Source organism: Tachysurus fulvidraco, chromosome 23 (assembly GCF_022655615.1).
Source record: "Tachysurus fulvidraco isolate hzauxx_2018 chromosome 23, HZAU_PFXX_2.0, whole genome shotgun sequence".
Taxonomy (NCBI): domain Eukaryota; kingdom Metazoa; phylum Chordata; class Actinopteri; order Siluriformes; family Bagridae; genus Tachysurus; species Tachysurus fulvidraco.
In genome coordinates this window covers 19,573,335-19,593,291 of record NC_062540.1, presented here as the reverse complement: position 1 = coordinate 19,593,291, position 19,957 = coordinate 19,573,335, and the positions used below count along the sequence as shown (strand labels likewise).

General features: G+C 41.5%; 1 protein-coding gene across 1 annotated transcript; it reads right to left on the bottom strand.

Moving 5' to 3' along the window:
• Window positions 1-230: 230 nt before the first annotated feature.
• On the bottom strand, window positions 231-15,618 carry LOC113640014 (cadherin-like protein 26). The gene is made up of 14 exons (XM_047807370.1): window positions 15,505-15,618; window positions 12,801-12,860; window positions 12,547-12,642; window positions 7,684-7,839; window positions 7,225-7,372; window positions 6,712-6,893; window positions 6,294-6,422; window positions 2,729-2,914; window positions 2,249-2,529; window positions 1,936-2,078; window positions 1,602-1,829; window positions 1,028-1,252; window positions 689-822; window positions 231-515 (listed from the first exon to the last, which is right to left on the bottom strand). Exons 1-14 carry the CDS (start codon window positions 15,616-15,618, stop codon window positions 507-509), a joined length of 2,091 nt encoding a protein of 696 aa, XP_047663326.1. The 3' UTR covers window positions 231-506.
• Between the last annotated feature and the right edge of the window lie 4,339 nt (window positions 15,619-19,957).

Below are 19,957 nucleotides of genomic sequence, written 5' to 3'. Positions count from 1 at the left end.
TCTATCTCCTAATCTAATTTACTCCAGAATCTCTCCTTCTCTTCTGACTCACAGCCTACTTGTGGAGCATAACCACTGATGATATACAACATCACCCCTTCAGTTTTAAAATTTTTAGTTAGGAGGTGAAATAAAACATATATTTATGAATACTCCACCCGCACCATCCCATACATTACCCATTCCACACAAAGAAAGAGAAGTGAACTAAGTAATAACTTGACAGTATATTGAAGGTGAAAACATTCAATTTAATTAAATTTTATTTGTAAAGCATATAAAATCTGCCTGAGCTGGCCAAAGTGCTGTACATTGAGATAAAAGAAAAGAAAAAAAAGAAAGAACATCTACAAATTAACAACAATTAAAATTAAAAGCACAGGAAAAGAGGTTGTGGTGGTGGTGGCAGGCTATTCCACAGCGTAGGGCCTGCTACTGCGAAAGCTCGGTCTCCCCTGCGTTGTAGACGGGATCGTGGTACCAGGAAATGATGACCATTTTGGGATCTAAGTGGTCTTGCAGGATTGTACAAAACAATCAAGTCAGATAAATATTTGGGAGCTAGATTATTAAGAGCTTTATAGATGAATAACAGAATCTTGTATTCTTATAACATTGACAAGAATACAATATGACACTATATAAACATGCACCAGAAGGATTGACGTTTCACTGAGTAAAAACAAACCTTGCATGAGCCTTCTCCTTCCAATTTGTAAATGACCATGGTTTGGATTCCATCATCTTGCAAGAATTCCATGAAATTGTGTATCTTTTCCTTTCTGTTTATTCCACATTTGCAGAAAAAACAATAAAGCAGCACTGGGAAAAAATTTTACAGGTTTGAGCTGAAATACTTTAGAATTGTTTCAGATTATGATATTGTTCTATATTTCTAGCATAAGTTTATCCAGCCAGCATAAGTTTATCATGTAATCCTTTTGGAAGCTGCTGCAAAGTTATGCTTTTTTGTTTATTATAACTGGTTTAAGCAGCATGATTGTAATTGTTCATATATAAGACTCACAAGCTATCAGGAGCAGTATTGCCAGCAAAATTATAACTATAGATGATATATGGAGGGTGGAGGATCGTGGTAGCTGGTTTTTGCACACAGTTCCGCTCCCACAGTCACATATCACCACTTGCAAGACATCGTTTGCTTGCACCCCCTGTTGGTCAGCAATCTTCACGGGAACTGTATAATTTCCATATGGCAGACTCTTCAGGCTAATCAGTAAGATCTCAGACACTGAGGCAGAAACATAACAGATGTGTATAAAGTAGAACAAGTGCATTAATGTAAGTCTGCAATTGTACAGTTAGCAACAGTTATAGTTATCAGCAGTTAGTTATATTTATATAGCAACAGTTATTTAGTTATTGTAAACAGAGCTGCTGCTATAAAAGCATTATAAACACCATGCGACCAATCTGAATCAACCATTCAACAGTACTGTGGAATAAACTGTTTTAATTCAAACTATGTGAATTGCTTAAATTCAAATTGATTGTTTTGCATAGTCAACAATAAAGCAGATTTTAGTTTATTAAAAAAAAATCATGTATATGACAAACAGCATTATTCAGTAATTAATAACCTGTGTGCTCAAACTTCCACATGCTCTTCAGCTCCTGATCATCTTTGTCAAGTGTGATGATGAATGGTCCGCTGTATGGAAAAACATCAGCATCTTGTGCGGTGACTCTCACTCTGTCACCTTTGTTCCCACATATCACAGAAGGGTTGCAGGTTAGATAAGGTGCATTATCATTCTTATCTCCCAGGTTGATCACCAGAGTCCCTGTACCCGTGCCAGGAGGTTCGCCTGTGAGAATAAACAGTGTGGATATTGAGGTTAATTTTTTTTGTTTCAGCTTTTTTTTAAATTATTATTTATTAACATATAATACATCTGTGCTAAGAAATTGTACCATCATCTATTGCTCTCATCACAACAGTGTAGGTGCTCCCATTGACATACGGAGACTCACGGTCCATCTTTTTTGCCAGGGTAATAATGCCAGTCTGTGGGTCTATGGACATCCATTTAGCTGGATCTTCTCCTAGTTTATACCTTGAAACACACAAGTCGTTTATTCATTTCTGCTCTTGAAATGTTTAAACTTTAAAGCTTAAAGCCTCTGTAAGTATTTTTTCACAGAAAATTGCTGTAATTATCTGAGGCTAAAAAACAACCCAACTTCTTTGCATCACTCACAGTAAAACCTGATTTTAATTGCATACCTGATCTTAGCTGGGTCTGAATCCTCATCTGTCACCGTGGGAGTGTACAACACCTCTCCGGGCTCTTCCTCCTCAACCCTGTGTACTATATGTATTTTGTTGTGAAACACTGGTGGATCATTCACATCAATGACTTTGACGGCGACTTTAACTTTGTTGCTCCTATTTAAATTCTTTGGAATGGGATTAACTGGCTTTCCATCAACACAAAAAAATAAAGGCTCCTCATTCTCTACTCCTATTTCCAGTTCAGTTAGAGTGGTTCTCTCATAATCCTTTCCCTGTAGAGCAAGGACATAAATATCCACACATTAAATCTCTTTATCCCAATATGTCGTGTTATACATGTTTTACCCAATAAACGACAACTCTTTGTACAGTAGGGGACACAAAGCTATTATTTTTATCCTATACTATATTTCTTAAACAAGCTTAACTTTTAAATAATATTGTAATCTATTGTGAATTTCTGAAATCTACCTTGATGACAGTCAGCACTCCTTCGTTGGTAAGTGGGTCTGTTTCAATCTTGTAGTTGCCCTCTTCATTACCCTTCAGGATGGCGAACACTGCTCTGGATCCTGGAGTGTTGGGAGTGTCCTTATCTTGCACAGGAATCCTTAAAATTTCTTTATTGGTTTCCATTTCCAAAACTTCAGTGTTGAACTGGACCAATAGAAATGAATTGTCAAATCAGTTAATGCTCTATGTTTTAAATTTAAGAGTAAATCAGACATTGCAAACCATAAAATATGCATTTAGAAAGATCATGTAGTACAATAAAATAGTACAACATTTAGTATTTACTTCACGTATGAACTGAATTGTAAGCAATGTATTGAGTCTAGTACTGTAAATGGATCCTGTTTTAGGAATGCCTCAGGGGCCAGGAATAGGATTATTTTTTGTCAAGTCAAGAAGCTTTTATTGTCATTTCAACCAGATATAGCTGTTGCAGTACATAGTGAAATGAAACAATGTTTATCCAGGATCGTGGTGCTACATAAAACAAAGACAGGGCTAGGACTTAGTAAGCAGTCCTAGCCACATAAAGTGCATCTGTGCAACCTGGTGTACACAGTGCAGGACAAGACAGATAAGACAATGCAGGACAAGACAAACAAGACACAAAAGACCATGCAGGACAAAAGACAGTGCAGACAAAAAGTTTCAAGACAATACACAAAATACAAAAAGACAATACACAAAAGACAGTAAACAGAAACAGTGCTGACCGACCAAGTACTCTGTGTAAATACTGTATGTTCAGACAATATTGCTTGCAGTAATACTAGAATGAACACAGTTTCTTAGCAGCAGATAGTGTATAACTGATAGTGTAGAAGTGTATAAGATGCAAAAACAACAACAACTGAAATATTGTACAGTATGTGCAAAACGACTGAAATGTTATACAGAGCGTGCAAAACAGCACGTAAACAGTTTGTAAACAGTAAGCATGTAAACAGTTTGATGAATGTAAGCAGCATGTAAACAAGGTGATGGATGTATATTAGAAGTGTGTGTATTTGGTGTAGGTCAGTGCAGGCCATACAGTCCATACAGGGGATGTGTGTGTATGTTGTGCTCAGTACAGTTCAGTTCAGTTATTGAGAAGTCTGACGGCTTGTGGGAAGAAACTATTACACAGTCTGGTCGTGAGGGCCCAAATGCTTCGGTACCTTTTTCCAGACTGCAGGAGGGTGAAGAGTGTGTGTGAGGGTTGTGTGGTGTCATCCACACTGCTGCTGGCTTTGCGGATGCAGCGTGTGGTGTAAGTGTCCATGATAGAGGGAAGAGAGACTACAATGATCTTCTCAGCTATCCTCGCTATCCGCTGCAGGGTATTGCGATCCGAGATCGTACAGTTCCCAAATCAGACAGTGATGCAGCTGCTCAGAATGCTCTCAATGGTCCCTCTGTAGAACATGGTCAGGATGGGGGGAGGGAGATATGCCTTTATCAGCCTTCGTAGGAAGTTCGTAGAGACGCTGCTGGGCTTTCTTGGTGATGGCACTGGTGTTGAGTGACCAGGTGAGGTTCTACACGAGATAGTGCACCTCCTCTCTGTATGCTGACTCGCTGTTCTTGCTGATGAGACCCACCACAGTCGTGTCATCGGCGACCTTGATGATATAGTTTGATCTGTGCATTGCTGCACAGTCATGAGTCAGCAGAGTGAACAGCAGTGGACTGAGCACGCAGCCTTGAGGAGCTCCAGTGTTCAGTGTGGTGGTGCTGGAGATGCTGTTCCCGATACGGACTGACTGAGGTTTCCCAGTCAGGAAGTCCAGGATCCAGTTGCAGAGGTAGGTGTTTAGTCCCAGAAGGCTCAGCTTCCCAATCAGGTGCTGCGGGATGATTGTGTTGAATGCTGAACTAAAGTCTATGAACAGCATTCGTACATAAGTGTCTTTATTGTCCCGGTGGGTGAGGGCTAAATGGAGATCTGTGGCAATGGAGCCGCTTGGATGATACGCAAACTGTAAGGGGTCCAGTGAGGGTGGTAGCTTGGTCTTGATGTGCCTCATGACGAGCTTCTCGAAGCACTTCTTACCTATGGGTGTGAGTGCGACGGGACAATAGTCATTGAGGCAGGACACTGTAGACTTCTTTGGGACGGGGACAATGGTGGTAGTCTTGAGGCATGTAAGAACAATGGCGCTGCTCAGGGAAATGTTGAAGATGTCAGTAAAGACATCCGCTAGCTGTTCTGCACATTCTATGAGCACCCTGCCAGGAATGTTGTGTGGTCCAGCAGCCTTCCGTGGGTTAACTCTGCATAGAGATCTCCTCACGTCGGCCGTGGATAGACAGAGTACCTGGTCGTCGGGGGGAGTGATAATCTTCCTTGCCGTTATGTTGTTCTGTACCTCGAACCGAGCATGTTAGTTTTTCAGCACGTCTGGGAGGGAGGCATCACGATCACAGGCAGGTGAAGCTGTCTTGTAGTTTGTGATTGTCTGTATGCCCTGCCACACGCGCCGGGTGTCTCCGCTGTCCTGGAAGTGGCTGTGGATTGTCTGGGAGTGTGCACACTTTGCCTCTCTGATGGCTTGGGACAGTTTGGCCCTTGCTGTTCTTATTGCCACCCTGTCCCCTGTTCTGAAGGCTAGGTCTCTAGTCCTCAGCAGTGCATGCATGTTAGCAGTCATCCACGGCTTCTGGTTGGAGCGTGTAGTGATGGTCTTGGAGACGGTCACGTCATCAATGCACTTGCCAATGTAACTGGTCACTGCTGACGTGTACTCCTCCAAGTTGATGGAGTCACCGTTGGTTGCAGCCTCCCTGAAGATGTTCCAGTCAGTGCACTCAAAGCAGTCCTGAAAAGCAGAGGTGGCTCCTGCTGGTCAGTTTTTCACCTGCTTCAGAACCGGTTTTGAGCATCTGACGAGTGGTCTGTATGTTGGGATTAGCATAACAGAGATGTAGTCTGAGTAGCCGAGGTGGGGGCGGGGCACCGCTTTCGGCATCCCCTCTCCTGGTCTCCGGTATCAGGCGACACCGGGGACTGGAGGCCTGGTCTCCGCAGCAAGCCGAGGTCACATAGCCTATACAGTACATCATCGTGCAGGTTGGTTGTTGCACAACTTCTGTACTTTATTAGGTCCTGGTGGTTGTATATATGAACACCGCTGTCTCTGGCATCCATGTAGTAGCAATAGTCGGGCTAAAAACCGTAAATAAAAAAAAACCTTAAAAAACGTAAATCGCACCGCATTGAATCCGGACAGGCCGCTGCACGCTACTGCCGCGCCGCCATCACCCATATGCTTCAAACATATGTGTTATTTGTAAAAATCTAACAACTCCTGCTAATTTCGTATACTATACATTTAAAGAATAGAAAAAAAACAGTAGAGTGCAAAAATAGCTCTCAAATGTATTTTTACATTAATGATACTTGAGTTTTGAGACTTGTTTGATTTTATTTTATTTGTCATTCAATAATGAAGTACATAAAGTTGTATTTTATTTCAAATGGATATAATCTGGCACAGTTGAAGTAAATCAGGACGAGGTAGAGATAGAGGCAAATACTCACCTTTAGGTCAGTGAACACAGGAGCGTGAGTGTTAGAATCATAGATGTGGATATATATAGTCGCAGTGGATGAGAGTGATGGTATTCCATGATCCCGTGCTTCGACAAGCATTTTATATGTCTTTACTTTCTAAAGTACATGAGAGCAAAACAAGTGTCTATGTGAGTATAATGTCCGTAAGATATCTCTCCATGTGAGGAAAAGTCTTTATACAGCTGACATTATCACATCACATCACCTCACCTCATCATTGAATTATTTTTCTTTACCAGCAGGACACAGCGTGTTTTATAACAAAAAAATTTTGTAAGCCATTTCACATGTTTTCACATTTCACCGTTAAACAATTCATGATAACAGTAATAGCATAATAATAGATTATAATCTAGATATAAAATGTATGTGTGTTTACACTCACATCATAATCAAAGCACCCGCTGAAGACGAGTTTTGCGAGTTTTTGTTTTTTTTCATCCAGGCTAGTGTCCAGAGAGATTTTTGGCAGTGCTGGCTCCTGAGACACTATCCTCATGGAGATGCGAGAATTGTCATTGCCTTTCTCATCTCTGTCCGTTGCTTGCAGTAAAATTGGAAGCTGACCTAATGAATCAAGAATAGACAGAAAAAGTGTGATAAAATAATAATAATAATAATAATAATAATAATAATAATAATAATAATAATAATAAACAATAATGTAATTGGTATGGGCCAAAAAATAAAGTGTAATAATTACTCCAGAACGTCTTTCAGGAGATCCTTCAAAAGGTTTATTGTCTAAGTAAGAGTTCTTAACTTTGTAAAGAGGAAACATTTTTGAAAAGGAAGTTTTTAAGTTTTTTAAACACATAAAATCTTAGAATTTCTAAATTTGTTTTATAAGCATGTGTGTGTGTGTGTGTGTGTGTGTGTGTGTGTGTGTGATGTTTACCTTCTTTTGTGTTCTCTGGAATATTCATGTATAAAACTTCAGGTTTAAATGTAGGTTTATTATCGTTCATATCTTTTATTTCCAAGTCGAAAGTCAAGGTTTTGTCAACAATTTTATGAGTTTCTTTGTCCATCACGTCAAAATTCACCTAATTATAAATGAAATAAAACAACTATTGAAATTTTATTTTAACTTTATTTTCCTGAAATAAACATCAGAACAGAACTATCAGATAAAACAATTATTTTAATTAAAATTAAACACATTAAATAAATGCCTTACAAATACAGTTTCTTTCTCTCTCTTTCGGCTGCTTCACTTTTTTTTTAAAGGGTCACCACATTGGACCCCAAAAATCCATTGAATTAAAAGTGAAAATTCATATTAAACATTCACTACACAAATTGTTATTATTTATTTTGTATAAGATCTTACTGAAATGCATTCTTGATTACTCACCCTGAGCATGGAGTAGGTTTCTCTGTCTATGGGCTTGTGCAGGAAAATTTCACCAGTCGTCTCATTAATGGTGAACACATTTAATGGCTCTTCTGTCACACCTTGGCCACTGATTTTGAATAGGATGGAGTGCTTCAGGTGCTTATCGTTGTGCAACTGGAGCCAGAAGAGTAAAGGGAAAAGTTAAAATCTAATTAAGATCAATACAGTTTATCTTAAACTTTACAGAAAGTCTAAAGAGCAATAAGAAATTCCTCATATCTTATACAGTATAGCGATTATCCATAACATTAACCACCTGAGTAATATTGTGTGGGTATTAAAAAAAAAAAAAAACAACTCTGACGCTGTGATGTACTGTATGATTTGACTCTTTCAGAATAGTTTTTTTTCAGCCACCTGTGGGATTGAAAAAGCCTTTGCTTCCCATGTGCATCAGCAAGCGTTGGATGTTCATGACCCCGTCTCCAGTTCACTGGTTGTCCTTCATTGGACCATTTTTGGTAGATACCAGAGGTGGGAGTAAGTCACACATGTGCAATTCACAAGTAAGTCTCAAGTCATGAATGTCAAGTCAAAGTCAAGTCGAGTCTTTTTTAGTATTTCTCAAGCAAGTCTCAAATTTGCGACTTAAGTCTGACTCGAGTCAAGTCACATGACTCGAGTCCCCCATCTCTGGTAGATACTAACCACTGCACATCACTCCAGCCCTTGTCAAAGTCTCTTAGATCCTTACACTTGCCTATTTTTCTTACATCTTTCAGTGTCACTTGTTTTTTGCTCCATTGCAAATTCCAAATGGGCAAGTCTGTGCTGTGGGATGAGACGTGTCTTTCAAAGATGTTTGTTCCTTAAACCCATCTCTTGCAGATGCGGTCTTATGGTTAATGGCCTTAATTTGGGTCAAGGATCAGCCTCTGTCTTTACGGACAGCCAGTCGGATCCTCCGGTTCAGTGCAGGTGAAATTTTTTTGGGTCTACTACTTGATTTTATTGTCCCATGTCTCTCAGGATCTTTTAAGAAATTTAAAATGACTGTCCTACTGCGTCCAACCTCGGCAGCAATGGCACGTTGCCAGAGCAAAAACGTTTTGCTTTTGCCATCAGGAGTTCAAGACAGTGTGACTGTCTGAAGACCATATTTTTGCACAGATTTTAACTTTTCAAGGCTATGGTCTCAAACTTTTGATCAGCTGATGACAAGCCTGTTTGAATTCAAATGCAGTTTTAAATAAATTGCCTACTTTCTATTTCTTGTTGTCTTGCTCTTGGCATTTTAAAGAAGTTCTTACAACCTGGTTATGATCCAACAGTTTAAAGTCTGAATACTTGTTGTCATATTCTGCCTGCTCACTCGGGTGTGAAATGGCCACTTCCGGGGTGGCAGCCATCTTGGCTGTGGCACTTCCGGGTTAATACCATTTTATACTATTTAAGCACGCTGACTGCGGACACTCTTCGCCAGATTGTCTCATCATGTTATCATTTGATTGGAAGTCGTGTGCGTTCTGCATTTTTGGGTCCATTCCCCCCTTGCACCCTGACAGTACAATCTGGCTAATCATGGACTCAGCAAAAGCACCAGACTTTCTCTCAAACCTATTGCAATCTTCTGCAGCTCATGAGAAGCAGTTACAGGATCTTACCAAAGCCAATCATGAACTCATTCCGCATGTCGGCTGCAGAACACCAGAACGGTTCAGTGGTGAACCAGGTGTGTGTCGAGCCTTCCTCATGCAATGTGTGGTCAGCTCCAACCCTCCTCTTTTTCCTCTGAGCACTCCAGAGTGGCCATTATCTCCCTCATGTCTGGCAAGGTGAAGTTGTGGGCCACTGCCAAATGGGAAAGGCAGTCGCCCATCTGCTCCTCAGTCGAGGCTCTCTCCTCCGAACTACGGAGGGTTCCAGCAAGATAGCAAGGTAGCAAGGTGTGGCCTGGACACTGTTTGAGACTGTACAGGGAAGCTGTTCGGTGACAGAGTATGCGGTCAGGTTCTGCACAGCGGCGGCTGAAAGTGGATGGAACCCCACTGCCCTCTCTGATGCCTTCTATCGGGGTCTCTCTCCCGAGCTTAAGGACGAACTCACTGCTCGGGAGATACCCCATCTCTCTGCCATTGAGCAAGGTGGCAGTGGTAAGCCGACAGCATTCAGTCCCTTGCAAGCCTCTTCTCAAGCTTTGGGTCACGCTCGACAGCCAGACTCTTTCATCCAAGCGGCCTTTTTGGATTCAGGAGCTGACTCACAATTCATGAACCGTGAACTGGTACATCAACTGGACATCGAGACTGAATGTTTGCCATGTTCACTTATCGTTCGAGCCCTGGATGGTCATATCCTCCATCAGGCCACTCATCGCACCAAGCTGCTCCAAGTCACCATACCAGAGCATCATCACGAGAGGCTGTCATTTCTGGTCATTGCTTCCCCTCAGACACCCGTTATGTTGGGCTTCTTTCTGCTTTGCCAACACAATCCTCATCAGGACTGGAGCAGTGGGTGTGTCCTCAAGTGGGGTACCCATTGTCAATCTCACTGTCTCCTGCCTCCTGCACCCAGTTCCTCCTCTGACCTTTATGATTCTCCAGACCTCAGCTAAGTGTCGTCAGTTTACCATAACTTCAAGAGGGTTTTCAGTAAAGCATAAGCCTCCTCCTTGCCCCCCCACCGACCATTCGATTGCACCATTAATCTCCTTCCCAGGACTTCTCCTCCTCCTGGTCATCTATTTAGCCTCACTGGGCCAGAAAAGGAAGCCATGACTATGTACATTCAGGAATCACTGGCTGCTGGTCTTATTCGTCCGTCCTCCTCCCCGGATGGAACCGGGTTCTTTTTTGTCGGTAAGAAGGATTGTTCACTGCGACCCTGCATTGACTATTGGGCACACACTTAATGCCATAACTATAAAGAACCGTTACCCGCTGCCTCTTATGTCTTCAGCTTTTGAACTGCTCCAGGGAGCCACTATCTTTTCCAAACTCGATCTCCGGAATACCTATCATCTGGTGCGCATCAGGGAGGGTGATGAGTGGAAGACTGCTTTTAACACTCCTACCGGTCACTAGGAATACATGGTCATGCAGTTTGGCCTCACTAATGCCCTGGCAGTGTTCCAGGCACTGGTAAACGACGTGCTGCGGGAAATGCTGAACCAGTACGTCTTCGTTTATCTTGATGATATACTCATCTTTTCCAGCTCTCAGGAGGAACATCAAATGCATTTTCGGACCCTTCTGCAATGCTTGCTGGAGAATCATTTGTTTGTGAAGGCTGAGAAGTGCAAGTTTAATGTCACCCAGACCACCTACCAGGAGTTTGTTCTTTCAGTAGGCAGCATCCAGATGGATCCAGTTCGTATTACAGCGGTCAAAGATTGGTCACGCAAGGAGCTTCAAAGGTTCTTAGGGTTTGCCAACTTTTGCCGGTGGTTTGAATGGGGCTTCAGTGCAGTAGACACCCCCCTGCATCAGCTCACCTCCACTCTTCAGACCTTCACCTGGAACTCTGGAGGCCTGGAGAACTTTTCACCTGGAGGCCGAGCTGGCTTTCAATAGGCTCAAGGAGCTCTTCACCTCTGCCTCCTTATTGACTCTACCTGATCCAGCCCTCCAGTTTATCGTTGAAGTGGATGCGTCTAATCAGGGAGTAGGAGCTGTTCTCTCTCAGAGGTCATCCAAGGACAATCGGCTGCACCCTTGTGGCTTCTCACCCCACCAGAATGGAACTATGCCATTGGGGACCAGGAGCTTCTGGCTGTGAAACTCGCTCTTGAGGAGTGGCATCACTGGTTGGAGGGGCGAATCAACCTTTCATTGTTTGGACTGACCACAGCAACTTGGAATATCTCAGAAAGGCCAAACGCCTGAACGCACGCCAAGCTTGTCTCTCCTTCGGTTGTTTTAACTTCACCCTGTCTTATTGCCAGGATCCAAGAATGGTAAACCTGATGCCCTTTCACGCTTACAATCTCCAGAAGAGGAAGAGTGCAGCACAGAGAATGTCCTTCCCACATCGGTGACTGTCTGTATTCTTCAACTGGACATCCAGAGGAGTGTCCATCAGACCACATTGGGACAAGCCGTTCCCAGCGATTGTCCTGCAAACTGACTTTTCGTTCCCAATAGCCTATGCTCCCAGGTTTTCCAGGGGTGTCGCCTTTGTTTTGTCACCCCGGTGTGTCCCGCACCTTGGTGACCATTCAACAGCGTTTCTGCTGGCCCACCCTCTGCCGGGACGCCCTTCTTGATTTTTCTGTCAGGTCTGTTTTTTGTTTGTGGATTTCCATATCTTATTATCTTGTTGGGGAGCTTTTTGTTTGACCTGTTATTTCTGTTTAGCCCTGTGACTGTTTGTTTCTGTGTTGGATTATCCCTGCTATTATTACCAAACATTCCACTTATTAACCCCATTTGATTGGAAGTCATGTGCATTCTGCATTTTTGGGTCCATTTCCCCCTGCACCCTGACACTTGTAATATGTTCACTTGTAAGATTTTGTGCAGGAGTGTATTTTCACATAACCTGATGTTAACACCTGTATTTTAAAGGGAGATAAGAGCTTTTACTTCAAAGATTCTACCTTGCATCTGCACAGATATATTGTAGTGTGATTTACTGTTGCACGTGCAGCTGTGTTCTGATGAACTTTACTGTTACTGACGAAGGCTGCAAAGCAACTTCTTTCTCTCTAAATGCTATAAGTGTAAATAAATAAGCAATAATCTGAGACGCTATATGATTTGACATTATATGATTTGCACCCATGACATGATTTTCATGAACACCAAATTTCTTGAGTGAATGTTTTAGGAATAAATCAGTTCATACATATATAATGTAATAAATGATGCCCAGTGATACCTCTGTTATAAATTGAGGGTAAGGTCCAGGAAGTTCCTCATTTACTTCAAAAGTATTCAGCACCCATCTCCTCTTGGACCGAATGAGCACTCGCTCCTTAGAAAAAAAGTCACAATATGATATAGTGACTTTTATGATATGATGAGTTTGTAACACTTAATGTATGTGTCAATGTTTAATAAATAATGTTATTTATTGTAATCACTATCATTTCTGTGAGTATAAGCTCAATTAAGTTATTAATTAATACATACACAGGTCTTGTTTCTGGTCCCGTCCTGGCTTGTCTGCTCCTGAGAACTCTCGGCCCACAGCTGAAAAACGCACAACACAATGAAAACTTTCTTATGAAACTAAACTTGGTAAACGAATAAAATCTTACAACAAATGTAAACCGGAGAATATATTTTCTAAAAAATATATACAAAGAATAATTACATTTGTAATTACAAATGTAATTATTCTTTGTATATATTTTTTAGAAAAAATTTACATTAAATTTAAATTTACGTTTACATTTACATTACATTTATTTCTTTAAAAGAAATAAAATAATGGAAATTTTATATAATGTATGTATAAAAAACACAGTTGCCAGATTATAAGTGATCAGATCAATATAACGGATAAACTAGCAGCATTCAGTGGTTTTAACATTTCAAATCAAATCAAATTTTATTTGTCACATACACGTACATACAGGGTACAACATGCAATGAAATGATTTGTGCATCTGTCTGGTATTCAAGCATAAAATACCAATTAGGGGCAAAAAAATAAATAAATAAACCAAAACCAAAGGGAGATAGATAAATAAAAAAAATATAAACTATAGAAAATCTGTGAAAAAATGTGAAAAAATAATGTATATACATAAATATACATATATATAAATATACATAAATGTATAAAGTTTTTAATGATTGTCCTTAAAGTGTCCTTAATTAACCCCCTACTCTAATGGTTTTACGCTCCATTTTTAAAATATTTACACTTGAATGAGCATCTGGCATGAAGTGGTAAATACATTCCAGGCTTCCTTATTTAATTTTGCCATTTAAATCATAATGACAGTACTAAAGATGTAATAAAACTGTTTGTACGTCTAGGTGTTCAAACATATTTGACAGGCGGACTGGTACTTGCTTAGCCTTTAAGGCTTTCGTGTTAATGCACTCTATGCATAGTTAGTAGTACTAGTAGTAGCCCTTTATTGTTACTGGTGACAGGTACCAGTGAAACTAGCGATCAACCTGACCATACATACAATACATACAATATGATGGGGGGGAGGGGGGGCAGTGTGTAACAGGAAAAACACCTCAGCAACATAAGCACATAATCAGTACGCCATGAAAAACACACGACTTGCAACAGGGGAGGGGAGTGAGGGGTGGAGGAAATTTAGCACAGGCAAGCAGCCATCCAGTCCTGCAGCCATTCTCTGTGCTGGTCACAGACCCGCTTGTCAGACTGGCGGTACAAAACGGTGAAGGTGTGGGATGGGGGGATGGGGTGAATGCATATCTTTATATATGTGCGTATATGTGTGTGTATGTATGTTAGAAGGATGTACAGTGAAATCATAAACAACATTATTTAAATTATTATTATTATTATTATTATTATTATTATTATTATTATTATTATTATTATTTAAAAAAATTCACTTGTCGAGACCCATCCTGATGAACCATTAATGTAAATGGTAAAGGTGTGCTGCACATTTTTGTTCATTCTGGCATGATAATGACCCAGAAATGTCTAGAATACTTCTGTAATATTTAGTGGTTTCATGGTTTATGGTTAGGTGTGAATACTTCTTCATCTTCTTCTAGTCCCTCAGTTTTATGCCTCTGTGCAGCTTTCAAGAAATGTACTTTAAAAAGTGTGGCCCCATTAGGGCAGATGTGCTATTACATTTCTCAGCATTTCCACAATACTTTTTGTTCACACATGATCAAAAATGATGGCGTTTGGTCCCTGGGAAATGAATAGGGAATAAAACTTGGGTGTCATACAGTATGTCCTCTCATATGTCTTATGGAGAAGACCTGGCATATACATATAGAATTTTTGCTGGAAATGTGCACAATATGGTGTAATTACAGCCTCATATACAAAGTAAGTAAGTCATTAAGTAAAAAAAAGTCAATAAATAAATGCACTAATGATCCAAACTTGCTTTTAAAACAACATGAACCCAATCATTCAGTTGTAATAGAACAGAATTGCAGCAGAAATTATTTTTCCTGTGTCTATATGAAGCTCTAAAGCCCCAGACAATAAAATGAATAATAATAATAATGAATATTAATAATCTTAATTAGTAATATAAATAATAGTAATTAACAAGAATAAGAATAAGAATATAAATAATAGTAATTAATAATAATAATAGCAACAAGAATATTTTTATTATTATTGTTTTTATTATTATTATTATTATTATTATTATTATTATTATTATTATTATTATTATTATTATTATTATTATTTGAACACAGGTTACAGATAACAAAATATCCGTGATGCTTGAGCACCGCTTGTTTGTTTTTTACATGCTAGAATTGCGAAATCAAACCATTTTCTTACATTTTTTTTCCAGAAATTTTACTGGAGTATTAGTTGTTTAATCAAATATATTGACCCCTGTAGGTATAAACAATTCTGCACAATTCTGTGAATTATGTCTCAAGGTGTTTTTCTTTTTTAATTTTATACAGCTACAATAATTCATCTTAATGATTACTTCATGTTTCTATTAAGATCTATATCTCTTGGTGTACTGGCGCTAATTCACACTAATGTGAACTTTTTTCCTTTGCTATTATCCCCTTCCCCAACTCCTAGATTCTGGGAAATATGTAAATGAATGTATAATATTCATCCCAGCCTCTGACTTATGCAAAACAAACTATAGTACAATAATATTAGTACAGTGATATTTATACTTACTGCCAGAAGAAAAAGCAAAATGATGGTCTTCCACATCCTGAGACTTGTACAAGTAGCAGTTCCTGTACTCCTTCTCTGTGTGTTTCTGTTGTGTGTGTAAAAGCTTATATCCATGTCAGTGGTGTGGGAGTGGCCATGCTGCAGTTGCTGAAGGATTAAAGAGAATTTCTGTTTCCTCTGTTGTGCATCCTATCATCTAAAGCATCCTCAGAACTGAAACAGGATTATCTAGTTCTGTTTCAGAAGAAGAGCCTCGTGTACGATCTACACGATCTAGTATTGTATCATACGCTCAAAGGTGTTTGTTGTGTATTGTACTGTACGTGGTGTCAAATATACAATCTCTAAAAACATTCCGTTAAAACGAATTTGAATTTCTGGGTGTTTCTTGTAGTTAAAATAAGTAAGCGTATTGAACATCTCACTCCATATCCGCTGATATAAGTGTTAGATTGTACCCACTCTGCTGCTAAATCAGCGAAATTTTCAATCTTATGGAAATGTGATCTACTGGATATTTGTAGTGTGGCTCTAGGGATTTGTCCATGAAGAAGAAGAAGAAGAAGAAGAAGAAGAAGAAGAAGAAGAAGAAGAAGAAGAAGAAGACTTATTATATACAGTATATACAGAACAATATTATATATATATATATATATATATATATATATATATATATATATATATATATATATATATATAGAGAGAGAGAGAGAGAGAGAGAGAGAGAGCAGATATTATCTTGGGCGCACCAGATTTGTGACCCAAAATAGTTTCCTGTTTAACAGAAGATAGTAGATAATATTTTTGCCTTGCATTTATGCTGTAACTGAATTAATGTTGTCTAGTTTATAGAGCTTGGTCTCAAATATAAAGACATCACATTTACACACAAACACACACACACACACATATATTAGATTCAACTTTATTCTCATCACACATGTACAAGTACAAGGCAGCGAAATGCAGTTTAGGTCTACTCAGAGCACAATAACAGCAAGTTAAAACTGGTAATATAGAAGTAATTTACTGATGTGTGTGTACTATGAACATAATATACAGATGGCTATAACTATAAACTGAAATTTACAAAAGTATGTAACAAAATATATGCCTATTACTATAAACAGTGCTATGTATGTAGTATGAGTATAATATGCAGATGAATATATATGTGCTATGAACATAATATACAGATGGCTATTACTATAAACTGAAATTTACAGAATGGCATGTGCAATAAACAAAATACAGTATATGGCTATTATTATAAACAGAAATATATAGGAGGATATGTACTATGAACATAATATAATATATTTCTGTAACTATAAACAGAAACAAGTGGATATATATAATGGTAAGGCAACTGTGAGCAGCAATGCAAAAAAAAGAGCAAGTTAGAAAAGTTTTGTGTTACAGTCTATTAGTGCAATAATGTCCATTTGTGTAAACAGTCCATTAACGCAATAACAAAATGTGAAGTATGTGTGTGTGTGTGTGGGGGGGGGGGGGGGGGGGGGGGGGGGTATTTAGGAAGGACAGTAGGATCAGCAAGGGGCAGAGTTCACTAAAGAGACAGCTCTAGGAAAAAAGCTGTTCTTTAGTCGGCTGGTCCTGGTCCGGAGGCACCTGAAACACCTGCCGGAGGGGAGAAGAGAAAACAGTCTATGGGCGAGATGAGAGGAATCCTTAAGAATGCTGCAAGCTTTTCTTATGGATGTCCTCCATGGCTGGAATTAGAGTCCCTGTGATGCACTCGGCGGTTTTCATCATCCGCTGCAATGCCCTACGCTCTAAATTTACATTTACAGCATTTGGCAGAAACACTTATCCAGAAAGACCTACATAAGTGCTTAAATGTCCATAATTGGATACATCAATGCTGTTTCACTAGGTTACATACTTAAGATACCATGAGTTTAAAACATTTGTTCAAAGTTAATGATATATAAAGTGCTAGTTGAAGTGTTTCCTGAATAAGTAGGTCTTCAACGGCCGTTTGAAAATAGCCAGTGACTCAGTTGTCCGGACCCCTAGGGGAAGTTAATTCCACCGCCTTGGTGCCAGAACAGAGAAGAGTCTTGTAGTATACTTGCCTCTTACCCTGAGAGATGCTGGAACCAGTCAAGCAGTGCTGGTATATCGGAGGGTGCGTGGTGCAGTGCAAGGAGTGACGAGAGCTTTGAGGTAAGAGGGAGATGATCCATTTTTGGCTTTGTAGGCCAGCATCAGTGCTTTGAATCTGATTCCCAGAAACAGAATCTGGCACTAGGGACATGGAATGTCACCTCACTGGGGGGGGGAAGGAGCCTGAGCTGGTGCGGGAGGTTGAGCGATACCGACTAGATATAGTTGGGCTCACCTCCACACACAGCTTGGGCTCTGGAATCCAACTCCTTGAGAGAGGCTGGACTCTACTACTCTGGAGTTGCCCATGGTGAGAGGCGGCGGGCTGGTGTGGGCTTGCTCATAGCCCCCCAGCTCCGCAACCATGTGTTGGAGTTCACCCCGGTGAACGAGAGGGTCGTTTCCCTGTGCCTTCGGGTCGGGGATAGGTCTCTCATGGTTATTTGTGCTTCTTGGCGTGTCTGGAAGGGGTGCTGGAAAGTGCTCCGGCCGGGGACTCCGTCATTCTACTGGTGGACTTCAACGCTCACGTGGGCAGTGACAGTGACACCTGGAGTGGCGTTATTGGGAGGAACGGCCCCCCCGACCTGAACCCGAGTGGTGTTCTGTTATTGGACTTCTGTGCTAGTCACGGTTTGTCCATAACGAACACCATGTTCAAGCATAAGGGTGTCCATCAGTACACATGGCACCAGGACACCTAGGTCGGAAGTCGATGATCCTAGGTTGGAAGTCGATGATCGACTTTGTGGTTGTTTCATCTGACCTCCGGCCGTATGTCTTGGACACTCGGGTAAAGAGAGGGGAAGAGCTGTCAACTGATCACCACCTGGTGGTGAGTTGGATCCGATGGCGGGTTAGGAAGTTGGACAGACTTGGCAGACCCAAACGTACTGTGAGGGTCTGCTGGGAACGTTTGACAGAGTCTCCGGTCAGAGAGATCTTCAGCTCCCACCTCCGGCAGAGCTTCAACCAGATCCCGGGGAAGGTTGGAGACATTGAGTCCGAGTGGACCATGTTTTCCACCTCCATTGTCGACGTGGCCGCTCGGAGCTGTGGCCGTAAGGTCTCCGGTGCCTGTCGTGGTGGCAATCCCTGAATCCGGTGGTGGACCCCGGAAGTAAGGGATGCCGTCAAGCTGAAGAAGGAGTCCTATCAAGCATGGTTGGCTCGGGGGACTCCGCAGGCAGCTGATAGGTACCAAAGGGCCAAGCAAGCTTCAGCCCGGGTGGTTACGGAGGCAACTCGGGTCTGGGAGGAGTTCAGTGAGGCCATGGAGAAGGACTATCGGTTGGCCTCGAAGAAATTCTGGCAAACCATCCGGCACCTCAGGAGGGGGAAGCAGTGCCCTGCCCACACTGTTTACAGTGTGAGTGGGAATCTGCTGACTTCGACTGGGGACATCCTCGGACGGTGGAAGGAATACTTCGAGGTTCTCCTCAACCCCACCGACATGTCTTCCACTGAGGAAGCAGAGGGCGGGGGCTCAGTTGTGAACTTGTCGATTCCTCGTCGAAGCTGAGGTCACTGAGGTAGTTGAGAAGCTCCTCAGTGGCAAGGCACCGGGGGTGGATGAGATCCGCCCTGAGTACCTCAAGTCTCTGGATGTTGTGGGGCTGTCTTGGTTGACATGCCTCTGCAACATTGCGTGGAGGTTGGGGACAGTGCCTCTGGACTGGCAGACTGGGGTGGTGGTCCCTCTGTTTAAGAAGGGGGACCGGAGGGTGTGTTCCAACTATAGGGGGATCACACTCCTCAGCCTCCCCGGAAAAGTCTATGCCAGGGTACTGGAGAAGAGAATTCGGCCAATAGTTGAACCTCGGATTCCGGAGGAACAATGCAGGGCCCTCTGTTAAGGGCTGTCCGGTCCCTATATGACCGGAGCAGGAGTTTGGTTCGCATTGCCAGCAGTAAGTCAGACTTGTTCCCGGTGTATGTTGGACTCTGGCAGGGCTGCCCTTTGTCACCGGTCCTGTTCATTACTTATATGGACAGGATTTCTAGGCGCAGTATGGGGCCGGAGGGAGTCCGGTTTGGGGACCACAGGATTTCGTCTCTGCTTTTTGCAGATGATGTTGTCCTGCTGGCTTCCTCAAATCAGGACCTTCAGCGTGCACTGGGATGGTTTGCAGCCGAGTGTGAAGCAGCGGGGATGAGAATCAGCACCTCCAAGTCCGAGGCCATGGTTCTCAGTCGGAAAAGGGTGGCTTGCCCCCTTCAGGTTGGTGGAGTGCTACTTCCTCAAGTGGAGGAGTTTAAGTATCTTGGGGTCTCGTTCACGAGTGAGGGAAGGATGGAGCGGGAGATCGACAGGTTTGATTGG

What these genes read in the sequence shown, in the direction of transcription:
- LOC113640014 (XM_047807370.1), bottom strand. Translation starts at nt 15,618, where the DNA reads ATGGATATAAGCTTTTACACACACAACAGAAACACACAGAGAAGGAGT. An exon ending in ACCCTCAATTTATAACAGAG is followed by an intron (nt 7,840 to 12,546) that starts GTATCACTGGGC and finishes TTCTGGCTCCAG; the next exon opens with TTGCACAACGATAAGCACCT. An exon ending in GAGTGCTGACTGTCATCAAG is followed by an intron (nt 2,530 to 2,728) that starts GTAGATTTCAGA and finishes CTTGCTCTACAG; the next exon opens with GGAAAGGATTATGAGAGAAC.